Here is a 15,058-nt window from a genome sequence, read left to right on the forward strand (position 1 = left end):
TGATATGCGATCAGTCTTGTTTTATTGTTTTTATGACTAAATCATACAGGGGAAATAAAAAGCATTTAAACAGCACTTCATCTATGGTGACGACAAGGTACTATGCTTCTGCTAGTCTGATGGGTTTTTTGTTTAGGATGTTCAGAATATCGTCAACCTCTGTGGACATGTTTTTTTCAGAGATGAGTTTAAAGATATGTTTTGTTTAATAGTAAAAGGCGGTCAGGATGTTAAGTAAGGCAGTGATTGTTTGTTTGAATATCATGTGACTGAGATTCTGTCTTTTGGCCGGGAGTAAAACCTTAGTCGATACAATCATGAAACCCAAAGTTTATATAAAATGGGTGGAACTTGGCTAGCATTAGAATCCAGGGCGTGGGTTTCATCCTGTTTCTAACTCGTCAGCCGATTGTACCTGCATCCCAGAGTTGATGTTCGCTTTGTGATCCCAACCGAGAACCTTTTACTTCAGACGTCAATGGGTTATCTACTTAGCTACCGACTCTACATAACCACTCATTTTCAAAAAAAAGTGTGAATGTTAGTTTAATTTGTAATTGGTTGGATTATCCCATTGTTAATATATTAATTGAAACTTGATTGGTACTAGCATACTTGCATTTTGTGAATATAATCTATTTGACCGTTTCATAATGGCCATATCGAAGCAATCCACATAGAATCCAAATGTACCAACCAAGACTGATCAAATTTCAATGAAAATATCAAATATCCAAATAATTAGAAATTAAGTTGAAACCCTGTGTTAGCTTATCATTTGGTTTCCACAATCTTCCCTTGTATGATAGTGACCAATATTCTAGATATAAATAGTAGGATAATTATACTTGAATGTTTATCATATGCATCATATGGGTATTTTTCGAAGGTGTTATTATGGATTTCTAAGCGTTGATCATGTATTGTAGAACTAGCAAATGTGTAATGCTGAGGTCAGGGTTAGGATACTGGATAAAGATAGTTAATTGTTTGATACGATCGCGAATCTTCGTGATTATATATATGTTATTTCAATCTGCAACTTAATTAACTAGATTTAAGTTCGTATATGATGCTTTAGGTTGGGCACAGGATGAATGTTAGAGATTATAACCAGGATTTCAAACCGAGTTACATAGAGGGATCTCAAACTTGTCATTTCAAAATTTAAAGTTGACCACTTAAACTTGTGAATTATGGTTCTAAATTTTCCTGAAGAATATTTACTCTCTTATTATTAAATTTTACTATTACGTGTTTCTACCTAATGGACAACAACAAGTGAAATACATCAGTTTGAATAACGATCTTCAATAAACTGACAATGAACATCATTTTGGTTATTACCGTCTAACTACTTCTGTTTACCTTTCATTAAATTTTGAATTCAAGCTAATCTAAGTTAATTAATTTGTATAATTTACAATCGGTCACACAAGATTAGCTATACTTTATATTATTCAAATACGATACACATTATTGATTTTATGCTGATAGTCTTGTTTCTCATTAAGTGGAACTTCATTTTTTCAATCCTGTTATTTGTAGGTTGAAAAGAAGTTATTGGAATTAATTAATCAGAAAGACTATGATGTCTCACGGTTGTTTTGCATTGAAAAACCTCGTTCAAGACGTTCACTTGTCGGTGTTGGTGGTGGTGCTTCAACTGGTGTGTCGAATAACTTGACAACTTCTAACCCCTTAGGAAGTAGTATGGGTAGTATTGGAACTGGTTCCATTAATTCATCTTCATCTTCTTCACCTGGTACAATCAATGCTACAAATGTACATTCTAATCAACAGATATCCACAAGTGGCCGGAGTACAAGCCCTGGTTTGTTGCCTAGTTCAACGGCTATCGTGAATCAAGACAGTAGTTTACAGGATAATTCTAATATATCAACTGTTTCACAGACTAATCTTTCAGGTTCAACTACATTTGGTGGGAACGATCCAACTCAAGCTGGTTTATATCTTCGTCTCAGGTCATTGTTTCGGGATTCTAGAATTGAACAAGAGAAGTTTTATTTAGATGTAAGTAGAATTAAACAGTTCAATTGATTCTTAATTTGAGTTTTATCTCAGAATGATTTCGTATTACAAATCATTAAAAGCCTCGAATCATTAACATTGGTGGCGCGTTGTGATAAAGATATGCTTCTGAATTCCTCATAATTTTTTTCTCATCTCAATAAGTTATATTTTGTCTAGTTGTATCTTCAATGCCTAATCTTTTCTATTACCACTGGTACTATTACTATCTCTATTACCTTGGGACTTAGCTTAACAATTTTAACTCCCTGTGTCAGTGGGATATGGCATCTTGAATCGACGTACTAGGTTCTACGTTGCGACTGACTGATTGACGTTAAACGCCTCAATTCGTGTACACGATATACGTTTTCATTTAGTTCCCTCAATATGAAGTAGGTCATTTATGTGTACTATCTCTAGTTTTATTAGTGTCTCAGAAACTGCTATCCTCATTAAATGACTAATTAGATCAAGAATTTCCTCTTGATCTGTAAATTGGCCTAACTATTCAACTTTCATAAATATCACAAGTTGTCTATGGTAATTGTTACAGGAATACTTACCTTTCTAGTCTTTATGAAAACAGCCCAGCAATATACTTACTACTTGCTATTGAAGTTTGTAAATTTGAGGCTCTTTTCTGATAAATGTTGTATACCATAGATTTCGCATCACAGCAATGAGTCATTTTTTGTTTATCTCTATTTGTTTATAATTTGTTGTGACTACAACAGACTTAGTTATAAACATGACTTGTCACTTCTTTTTAATACTTGTACAATAAGAGTTTAGGTGGGATAATCTATTAATTTTTACTATTTTGAATAGAAAACGTAGGTATGTGATTGTTTATGAGGGTGGCCATGACTATTATTGTTATTATTATGACTGGTCTTCTGTACCAATCTATTTGTCACTTGTTATGTGTATGTGGTTAATTTTGAGGTCATTTTATGGTTTGTTAGTTAGATTCGTAACTCATCTGAAATGTCTCTTTAAGACCCTGGATTTTGATAAAAATTCTGAAGATAGGCATAGCTATCTGTCTACCTATATTTGTACCTCCTAACTGTTTAAGAAGTTCTATTATTAGGACAGCTCTTGTATATTTGAAGTAAATACGTGGCTGAATAATATTGCTGATATCATTAGATACCATTGAGATAAGCATGTCCCACTTTAGACTTATCCTACCTTTCAATATATATGACTAGTTTTAAGGCTCTTATATCAGTCAGTAGCTTGAATTTTCTCAGACCTTTGGATAATTTAAACAAATTAACCGTTGAGCTTTTATTGATTAGTCTGAAAGTTGACCTTTTTTGGAATTTCATGGCTGACTACATTTCATCCATTCAAATAATACATCTTTTTGAATATCATATTTTAATTTGTCAGCGATATCCCATGCATCGCACTCTATTTATATTTACTCAGAGGTGAGGGAGGAATTCGATCGTGAACTAGATGATCTCGCGTGTCGTTAGAGGTGTGAGGGTGATTTTCACTTCCCGGTTGCACATACTTTGGAGGGGTATTTCTTTTTGAGGGACTTGAAGAGGAAACTGGATCAGTGGTGATCTTAAATACTTGGGAGCGTAACTGCAGAGTTCGAGCGATAACTGCTTGAGCCTGGTCGCGCGCGACATTTTTTATGGAACTTTTTTGATTTGTTAGCTCCACGCTTTAGACGGCGTTACCACTGGAGTTTGAAATCCGTGGTGTAAGGTGAGGTGAAATTTTTAGGATCAACCTTTCCTAACCCCTTCCTTGCTTTGTGAGAAGGCAGCATCGCTGCAAATGTTGGTTGTCTGAGGGAAACACCTTGCTGCTGTCACACTTCTGTACAGTCACCAGTACGACTTTGTCCTCGGACTTTGGGTTTGCTGCTTTTAGTGTTGCGGTTCTTCAACAGACCTCCCTTGCATAGTAGAACTGTAAGAAACATGTGTTCCATCCAATATCGTTCGGTCGATTCATCACGATAGGCGAACCCGATCACCACGTCAATGTATCGATTTACATTATTTATAGCCTGGTGTCATTTCTATTAACTGGAAAATCAACATGAAACATCTAGTTAGTGATATAACAACAGATCTTAAACTGACATGGGTTTCTTCACTTGACTGTTTCAATCTTCATAAACCTTGACTATTGCAGTTCATTTCGTAAAAGCACTGGCTATACTACACAACTACAATATAATTTTCTACGTAGTTATAATATTTCATGTTGAAATTTCTACCTTATGCTATTTAAATATCATACAAAACAAAGCTATCTGTAATATTTTAAATTTAATTGTGTTTTACTATGCTGATTTTCAACGATATCTCAACTCCGATCAGTCTGCGATAAATGCAACTTATTTATTTGTGGAATGTTTAATTAAGCCGTTCTATACTGCTGTATATAATGCTAAACCATATTTTCTTAATATGAAATTCAATAATTACCCTGTCATTCGATTATTCTAATTGTGGTAGAGGCGTAGAAAGGGTTTTATATTAATGACCTATTAATTTGAAAGTTAAATGTCTGAATTATTCAGTGTCTGCCAAGCGCATTTACTCTTCAGTTTAACTTATTTATATAAATTAGATGTATATACATTGCCATACTTCTTATTATGGACAGTGATCATGGTTACGCTTGGACTAATTAAGCAAGATCTTTTCATAATAGCATTTATCTATTATATTTAATTAACTCTTTTCATATTGTGTACAGAATGTATTGTAAGAACTATCTATTAATATTAATTTAATAATAGTTCCTAAAATTAAGATAAATTAAATTGTCTAATCATTTTTAGCCAGAAACTTATAAAATTTCAATAGTCCAAATATCTTAAATTACACATTTTGGTTAAATGATCATATGGTATATGCTACTTATGCTGACAGATATAAGTAGTATGTAGTGCCAATCAGATGTGGAATGCCTGCTAACAGATTAAACTGAAGAGAAGAGGAACGTAAACAGAAAACAATTGTAATAACAGCAGAATTAAAAAAAGCATGAAGCATTTAAATGACAACCGGTGGGAGATGTACAAATGACATATTTAATGTATGGTTTTCATATTTTAATGAAATCACTCTGTAATTTTGCATTAAACAATAATTTGGTTATCTCCACTGAGTTCTCATTCACTACAATTACAGGTAATCTAATATTAATTTATTTGGTGAAAATAAGATTTTCAGTGTTCTTCGTGTGTATCTATTTCAGAACTTCTTCTAGTGATTTTTTGTTTGCTAAGTGAAATAAACGAAAAAGCAAGGAAGACTAAACATTTCATTTTTCTTTCTATTGTGTTGTGATCTCTAGGAGCTATGTTATTTTGATTTGATAGTTATATGAAGTTCTTTTCTCTATTTTAATAATTTGTGAACTGCACTTTTACAGTCTTTGAAAATCAGTGTTAGTATTGACGGCGTACATGTTTATGTCATTCCATATCCAATGTAGCTTTTATGTTTTCTAATAATTATTGTGTTGTAATCGACTATGACATTTATGCGATTTATATTAATATTTTTCAAGTTTGTCTTATTATTTAATTTTCCTGTAATCACAGTGTTTTCTTTCGTTACTTTTTTTGTCAGAGATTTGCACACTATACCCAAGAAATGCATATTTGTCAATTAATGCAAGTGAAACTTGCACAAATTCAAAATGCACTAGCTTCTTCACAACCAAATTCGCATGAAACAATGCCTCAAACATCTTCATCTTCTCAAAACATGAAATCTATGCTTCGACATGGTATACCTGTTTTACCAAAACTACCTGGATATAATAAAGAGTTTACAAAAAATCTCAAATCTCCAACTTCACCAACTTCTAGTTATTTGAAAATCGATAGTGGTTTCTCATCATCACCACCTCCACCTCCACCACCTGCTCCTACTTTTACTTCACAAAGTTTTCATCAAGATTTACTTAATTCACCTATTCTTGCATCATCAGCTCATTGTGATGTAACATCAACACCTGTATCAAGTCCTTCATTTTCCAGTCATACTGTAAGTCCTGGAAGTCAGTCTGTTCTAGTCAGTAAGCATCAAGCACGTCGTGTCCTTCGTGTACCGAATGTTGGTAAACCAAAACTGTTTGGTGGTACCATAGATGAATATGTAGAAGCTACTAAGCAACCGATACCTCGCATTGTATTATCTTGCATACGTGTTATTAATGAATATGGTGAGTTTTCAAAGTAAAAATCTTTTTACCTTGTTTAGATGTGGTTTATTTGTTTATTTAAACACATAAATATTTGTACAAAAGGGCACCAAATATATATGCACCGCGCAAATCTCATTCGATTTGTGTGAGGGCTGTGATACTGCCCGGGTGCCCAAACCGAAGCAGGTGGTTTTCTTAGGGGGCCACACCCGGAGCCTTTGACCTAAAGGTCTAACCCACAAGGCAGTGGAGCATCGTGAGGAGATGCAGTCCCATGGTAATCAATGACCAACAATTGTTTCATACGCCATTTGTTCCCTCGGGATGCTGGAGCTCATGTGCACCATTGGTTTGGAATCAGGGTTTTCCAACTCCCCTAGGTGGACGCGCCGTGTTCACCAACCCGGTTAAAGCGCCGGACATTCGCTTTCCGTCCTCTCAATTTCGTAAACAACACCCGTGGTGCGAGAAGGCAGTGAGTAGGACATGTGTTAAGTGTGTCCAACCAATGCCTACCTCGACGGTCAGTGTTTTCTGGCGTAGGAGTACCCTATGATAAAGCTAGGGGCGGCCAAACCAAAACAGGATATCACCCCATGAAACCACTAACAATTAGACTGAGCCATGGTAATAGGTACAGTTTACCTGGTTGGAGTTCGGTTGATTATCGTAACCAGTAGTTAGATACTTTAAATAACATGGTCCAAAATTGTTTGCAATTGTGTAGGTTTATCCATTCTTTGTTTTGTCCCCAAATCCTGAGATCCTAAGTTCCTCATAACTATTTTTGTTTTTATTTCACTAAATTATATTTTCTTGTCGTTTCATATCTGTGATGCCTTATTTTTGCTATTACCACTAATACTTTTATTTCCCCTTTTATTCATAGATTTGTCCTAACAGCTTCATGTTGGTGTGCTAATGAGGTGGTACGGCAACTTGAACCGATGTACATACTTACCAGGTTATATTTTGTGACTGAATGACTCTGTTAGGTTGAATAACATTTTTCTTTTTTCTTTAATACAATTCATTAAAATAGTTTGATCAATTTCAGTTTATTGCAAAAAATATCTGTAAAATTAAACAAATGTCCGTAAACCACCCAATTAAACAAAAATAATATTATGTTGAATACATTGTTCTTTCTATGTTTATCATTTATTCATAACTGGAGAGAGTGAAAAAGATAGATATGATCCACTAACTTTGTCTTTTCAAAATGCTAATTAACTAGTTGAGGTGGTATCAGTTAGAAAACTGACTGTGTCAAACAAGCTTTCATTATCTGTTTTAGAATATTAATGTGTGTTTGTTCGTTTCCACCCTTCGATTTATTAACGATTACTATTATTATCATTGTTATTGACTTTTTAGCGTTTTCTCTCTTTTTCAAAAAATAATATTTTGATTTTTCTAGTTATTTAGTATCGTTAATTTTTCGTCGGGTTGCATGAATAAACTCTTTCCACTTGATTTCTTAGGTAAAGATCTGAGAGGATATTTAATTATTTTAAAAAAAAAATAAATGTGTGTTCATTATTATTATCATTATGAAGTTCAACTTTTGTTCAATCCGTAGGTAAATTTGTTTTATTCGTCTACCAATCTTCTTTTTTGTTAAATTGGTTGGTATAAACAACAATTTTATCTACTTGTGTGTATGTATGTATGCGTGCTCACGTCTGTCATCATTTAGTCCTGAAAAGAAAGATAAAGTTCTTTATGCGAAGAATAATTCTTTGTTTATTTTTTCAACAAATAGATGTGTCATTTTGATAAGAGTGTTTGTGTTTGCATTTCTGGAAGAAAATTATTGGAATATTAACCATCAGTAGTCGATTTGCCGTATGTATTATATTTTAAAAGTTTAAAATGTCAGGATGTTGTAGTCTATGAAGTACATTATTTGATTTGTAAATGTCTGTGTTCAACTAGATGCCTTCTCTACATTATTTACAGCTTGAAGCCTCATTCAAAGTGTTTTTTGATTAAATTGATTTAATACTGTAACATATTTTCTCCTTGGTTTGTTACTGTTGATTACACTACCATCTTTTTAGGGATGCTTGATATTATTTCAGTTATTGTTTCGTATGTATGTGTGCAACCAGTTAGTCATCGTTGACTAAACTTAATATAAATAACTTAATGGACAGTAGAATGAAATGCAGAAACATGTGCAGATTTTAATCGAAAAATTAAGGCGGAAATTTATCAATCGGGGTTATCTTTCTTTTTTACTATCACTTATACTGATGCTTCTACTTATTTAATATTCATAGCATCACATTATATCAGGATAATAAAGTTTCATCTCTTTCGTCCTGATGTAATGGGAAAACTTTTACCGTTTCATCTGTATCTTTGGGTTCTGTGTTACTTTTGACTAACTACTGACATACAACACCTACACTGCAAATCCAGTCAACTGTAGTCATATTTTTAAATCTAGATTTTCATCAGGGTTCAGTCGTACCCTTTATTCTATAAGAGATACCCTAATTTAAATGATCACTGTACTGACTAATTATTGACAGTAATAATTCATGTTACCATGGTTATATTTTAATATATTCCTTACCATAGTATTCCTTTTATATCCTAGTTTATATACTTGTCAAGTTTGTTTTTGTCTGACTTATTTTTTAACAAAAAATTGTCTACTGATTTATAATCAATAAGAGTATTGTAGAATATCAACACATTACTTTACATTTAGACAGTATTATTTTCTAAAAGTTTCCTTTATTTGCAATCATAGTTTTTTTTGTTCTTATGCAGAATTATCTTTTAAGACTTAATTCTAACATAAAACGTTGGTTTTTGATATGTACGTGTTACTAAACTTTTGACATGAGAATAAAACAAGGATTATTAAACTTTACGCTTACGAGGTGAAAATAATGCCGCCGTATGAAATCTATGTACGTGATTTCCATTATGATATCATTTGGAAAATAAACAATACAATCATGGTTATAAAGTTCCAACTATCTCAATACGTTAGTTCAGAGTTTTCTTACGATTGTCTTTAACGAATCAAAGTTAAAGCAATCGGCACTATTATATTGAATTACTTAGTCCTGCTAATATATCCTTTGTTCAATAGAATTATATCTACACTATGAAGTAATAAATGTCATTCGTTATTACTCAGTGTAAATATCACTACCCAAATAAATTAATGTTTGCCTATTATGTAGACATTATTTGATGTGAATATGGATTTCTCAAGACAGTAGATATGTTTTACTGATGAACGAGAGCCCCCCCGCAAAATATATGCCGATAGTTTTCTTACTGATTACCTTCAACAACCTAATATCATTAAATATTTAGTACAGTATGGTAGTTTTCATATGATCGATTACTTGCTTCGAAGTTTGTCTTAAACAGTTCAATTTAATTGGATAGTGTATGTCTAGTTCTCGTTAATAGGTTGGTCGGAATCCTACTGCGAAATTCTGTAATTTGAACTCTGTATTAACTGCCAAATATTTACGCAATAGAATGTCGGTAATTATTGTGAATTGTCCTTACCAAGTTTCATGTCAAATTTTCTACAATATACCAATAACTAACTACATGTATCATACTCTTTTACGAGTTACCAAGCGTATGCAGAATGTTGTCAAATTCGTTTTTGAAAATTTAACATATCATTCAATTTTCATTGTATTTTGTGTATTTCATATTTCGGTCTTTTTTTATTTTCAGGAATGCATCAACAAGGTGTATTTCGTGTGTCTGGTAGTCAGGCGGAAATTAATGACTTTAAAGATGCTTTTGAAAATGGAGATGACCCTCTGATTGGTGTTCATGAGGCAAGAGATATAAATTCAACTGCTAGTCTGTTAAAATTATATTTTCGTGAACTAGGTGAACCTCCATTTCCAGATACCATTTTCTTAGAACTTATAGACATAACACGTAAACGTAAGTAATCTTATATATATATATATATATATATATATATATATATAATTCTAAAGATGGATAGTCCTAAATAATTATTGATTTGTGCTGTTTCTAATAACTGTCTGTGCACACGCTAGTATTATTATTCATTGTGATTTTGCCAGTTCTTTTTCACCGTCATGATGATTCTGTTCAGTTACTAAGATTCTAACAAAAATTTAATTCCTTTATTCGTCAACCGTTTGTAACTTTCCAAATAATGTATTTAAAAACGCCCAATTTTTATCAACATGGTCATTTAACAATACGAGAAAACCTTGAAAAAGTGAATGCAGGTGAACATTTTTATGTAGGTGAGAGTATTAACTATGATATTCCTCACTCATTACGGTAGATTCTAACAATGGTTCCTTAAAGTATAAGTTATCACGTGACCGCATCGGTCAATTCGATGAGAATACCGTTTTGAGCAAAACGAACCCTTTAATAAACGAAAGGAGTCGTTAAAAGCATATACAACTATATGTTTGTTGGTAGAACCACTTATGTAATAAATATTGTTAAACGTTATGAACCTACTCGATATATACCATATGTAATACATACTTTGAACTGATAAATGGTTAGTGCATCAGTTATTGGTCCAAAAGAGTTTTAGGAAGTTCATTATCTCAATAATACATTTTTATTACATCACAAGAATTTCTGTCTGTTCTCATATATCACAATAGTCTTGCACTGAGATCGGTTTATTGAGGATAACTTTCAACCTTCGCATGAGAAATCAGACCCCAGTCAGCCTATTTACGTACATACTATATTTGAAAAAGACTAAACGTAGTTAATTAGTAGTTGTGCTTTAGTATCATACATTTTTAACATCACCAATAATTGTGGGACTTTTGCCGATTCGGAGTATAGACAATTGTAAGCAACTTAAAATCGTGGATGACCTGTTAAAATATATGGAGTTTCCTATCTATCTGGTGGACCAACCCCTGGGATTTTAAGGGTAGGGGTTCAGTTCTAGCAGTTAGATTAACTGAGATCTTAGCTAAGATCCGGGGACCGAATGTGATCCCATCTGACTGGTCTCGATCGCTGATCGTCCAAGTCTGTAAGAACGGACAAAATCCTCTTGCAACAATCGAAAAGGAATCAGTTTCACTAATATAGTCTAAAATATTAGCCTCAACAATACTATGATGTCTAAGTAGAGGTCGTGAAGAACTAACCTGGTGAAACCAAGCTGGTTCCAGACCTGGGTGTGAATGTTTAGATCAAATATTTGCCCTTCAGCAGGTTTGGAAACCTAGGCATGCTTTCCGACGTGTGTATGTCCCTTAACCTTAAAGAGGGATTCGACTCTATTGGTTATGACGTCCTGTAGGATTGTCTGTTATTGAAAGGCGTACTAAAAAAGTACACTAACCTTGTACAGGCTCTCTACGTGAACACTGTTGGTTGAGTCAGGGCTTATGGCGAACTGTCATCAGAATTGATTACTTCAAGTAGTGCTCGTCAGGGTTGTTCACTTTCCTCATTTTTATTTAACTTTGTCATGAACATGCTTTTAGAGGTAAAAAATTTCGTTCGGCTTTGTATGGATTGATCTACCAGGAGATTCACTTACTGACTTAGAATACGCATATGATATAGTTCTGTTTGGTGAAAACGCTGACAAAATGCAGAGTTTTCTGACCACCTTAAACAACAATGCAAGCATGTTTGAGATGTGTTTTTCTCGCTCTAAATGCTCAATGTTCCTTCAGGATTGGCTTGCGTCATCGTCTGGAGTAATGTTAGGAAGTGAAGTCGTTGTACATATCGACCGCCTCACTTATCTTGGGAGTCTCATCAATCCTGATGGTCTGGTGTCTGACGAAATCTTGCCACTGACACAGAAGGCTCGGTTGGCTCTTGCCAACTTGTGTCAATTGCGGTGTAGGCATGATACCTGTCTTACAACCATAAGACGAGTTTACTGCTAGGCAGTTCGCTTTGTCCCACTTAATGGATGTGAACCATGGCTATTAAGGGTAGGGAATGTTCGTAGGTTGCTGATATTCGATCATCGGTGTCTATGAAGCAGTGCATGTATTGTTGGACCATATAGTTAGCTATGTCTGCGTTAGGAAGGGATTAGTAGTTAAAGATGGGAAATCGATTGCTGAAGCAGTAAATCTTCATCAACTGAGGTGGTCGGGACATGTATTAGGTATGCCCAACTACTACCTACCTCGACGGACAATGTTTTCCGGTGTATGAGTAAGCTGGAATAAAACCAGGGGCGGCCAAACTAAAAATAAACATCAGTTCATGAAATCACTGACAATTGGACTGAACCATGTTATTAGGTACAATTTATCCGGTTGGGATCCGGGTGATAGTTAGATGCTTTGAATGACATGGTTCAAAATCGTTTGCAATGGTGTAGGTGTATCCATTCTTTGTCCCCCCCCCAATCTTGAGATTATAATTTCTTCATAACTATTTTTTGTTTTTCATCTCACTAAATTATATTTCCTTCCGAGTCATATCTTTGATGCCTAACATTCCCTATTACTACTGATACTGTTACTAATTTTACTAATCTAGGATTTAGTTCGACAACTTCATCTCTCTGCTCTAATGGGGTATGATAACTTTCACTGATGTACATACGTAACCTCATACTTTCACGAAGTCAAATATTTCAATGAATTACATAACCGGAAAATCTTTTTAATAAATTACATATAATCTGTCTTCATCACAAATATAAACAAACTGAGATTGGTAATGTGTTTCGCGGACATTCGCGTGCATTGTTATTTTTGGTTTATTTAAGTGTGTAGCATTAACCAGTTGCATAAAACAACTGGATTATTGAAAATTATTGTTTTAAACCTAGTTGATTTACATGTGTATATACTGTTGGCCATAAACTGTTTACGATTGTTTATGCAGTTATCAAAATCCAATTGATACCTCAACGAATTAAATAGGCTTTATTAAGATATATATATATATATATATATATATATATATATAAAATGATGAATGTACTGTATATACGATTTTTGATCTCTACCTCAATGTCATAATTGAACTATTAAAATTAATTATGTTGTGTGTTTTAATGTTTATATCTTGAAATGTTTAGTCGTAATACAAATCTGATGATGATAACGATTATGAAATAGGAAAGTAAATCAGCTTTAAACGAATTCGACTGGGTGTTTATATAATATGTGTCTAGTCATTCAAACAATGTATTATTATCTATGAAATTGACGTTTAAAGTGAAAATAAACTTTTCATACCAACACAGCTGTGACATGTGCTGATATGAATGTTTCATATCTCAACTGTTTTAATACAAAACCAATACTTTATGCATAATTAATATATTTTATACATATATGATAAAAAGAATGTCCATGCGTAGTAAGCTATAAAGAAATCAACTTTCATTTACGTAGACACAGATTCGAACCCTACTCGATCAATTATAGTTTTGCTTATTAAGTGATGTTAATTAGTCTTCTCACAAAATGTGTCTCGCCGAATAATGGGTTCATGGATTAATACTGGGTCACTGATTTGCTTAAAAACAGTTTCTATATACATCATTTAAGAAAAGTAGGTCAGTTAATTTTCTGAACATAAAATAATATCTTGCTTAAATGGAAATTTCTTTACTAATGTTCTTTAATACTCTCTAAAATATTGTTTCTAATTAAACAATTGACCTGAAATGTCTTGCTTAATTTATATTCTGATATATGAGGTGAATAACTACGGTCATTACATACAGTTCTGTTAACATTAGCAATTATATTACCTTGTTAATCAAATGGTGAACTGTTCAAAAAATTGGGTCAAGACATATATATATATATATATATATATATATATATATAGTTCTCTTAGCTATATGTTTCTATTGCGGAGCTTTCGTTGTCGCTCTAGACAGCACCACTGAGACTTACTTCATGTAGAAGTGAGCTTCCTAGTTGTACTACAAGCTTTGAATTTGTTTAGCCTGGTTGACACTAGGACTGAGAAAGGAAAATATCACAACTCGAGGAAAAAGTTAACATATTACTATTGATCTTTTTGATAACACATTAGACGTAAAGAATATTTCCCTTAAACAGAACAATTGAAACCGTGAAATTAAACTTTTCTTGTAGACAACTAGCACCGCGTGTTATCACAACATGGAGTTTCCACCATTCATCTAACTTCCTTCTGTCTCTATACCATCTAGCAAACATGCTTAAATATAGTCATTTGTAATGTTACCTAACTACTTGGAAGTGCATACTGATCACGTTGCATGAAATTTTGGATGAAATGAAGATTTACTGTTACATGAGGAGTTTTTCAGAGCTGCTTTCCAAACTGAAATTTCAGTTTTCCAACTAGTTCAAAACTTAATTAAGCATTCCCATCAGTCATATACTTTTATTGCTTCGTTACAGTTACAAAATCATTTGACAATGAAATGCTGATTAGAAAAACTGTGTTCTCATGTTCTGTTCGAAAGTTGCTTCCATTAGGAACTATACAATAGGAATTTATAATATATTTATGATCGACCAACCCGGTTAATGCGCTGGACATTCACTTTTCGTCCTCTCAGTTTCGTAAACAACAGTAATGCCACGAGAAGACAGTGAGTAGGACTTCCCTGGCTGACTATATACGCATGGCCATGTGAGGGCATTTCGAGAGGGAGATCAGACTCTCCCTACTCTCGGCAGTACCAGGACATTTGGGGGTGTAAAGACCACAGCCCTACTAGTGGTCAATCGCGATGCAAATAGGTCAGTAGTAAAGTATCAGATCGTGAAGACGGTTGATATGGGGTTTAAGGTCTGAAGTGAACATCAATTCACTCAAGACTGACGGTGCTCCTTGC

The 15,058-nt window shown here is 33.6% G+C and overlaps 1 protein-coding gene across 1 annotated transcript in view; it reads left to right on the plus strand.

Annotated features, from left to right (window-relative positions):
* The window catches only part of Smp_028030 (putative slit-robo rho gtpase activating protein), a gene marked incomplete at its 5' end in the record, with an annotated part of 61,469 nt that overhangs the window by 28,366 nt on the left and 18,045 nt on the right, over positions 1–15,058 (plus strand). Inside the window, 3 exons of the mRNA XM_018794146.1 lie at positions 1,549–2,034; positions 5,649–6,246; positions 9,949–10,167. Of these exons, the coding sequence (XP_018648588.1) occupies positions 1,549–2,034; positions 5,649–6,246; positions 9,949–10,167 (1,303 nt within the window). The remainder of the gene's footprint in view (positions 1–1,548; positions 2,035–5,648; positions 6,247–9,948; positions 10,168–15,058) is intronic.

Source organism: Schistosoma mansoni, chromosome 1 (genome assembly GCF_000237925.1).
Source record: "Schistosoma mansoni strain Puerto Rico chromosome 1, complete genome".
In the NCBI taxonomy this organism is placed as follows: domain Eukaryota; kingdom Metazoa; phylum Platyhelminthes; class Trematoda; order Strigeidida; family Schistosomatidae; genus Schistosoma; species Schistosoma mansoni.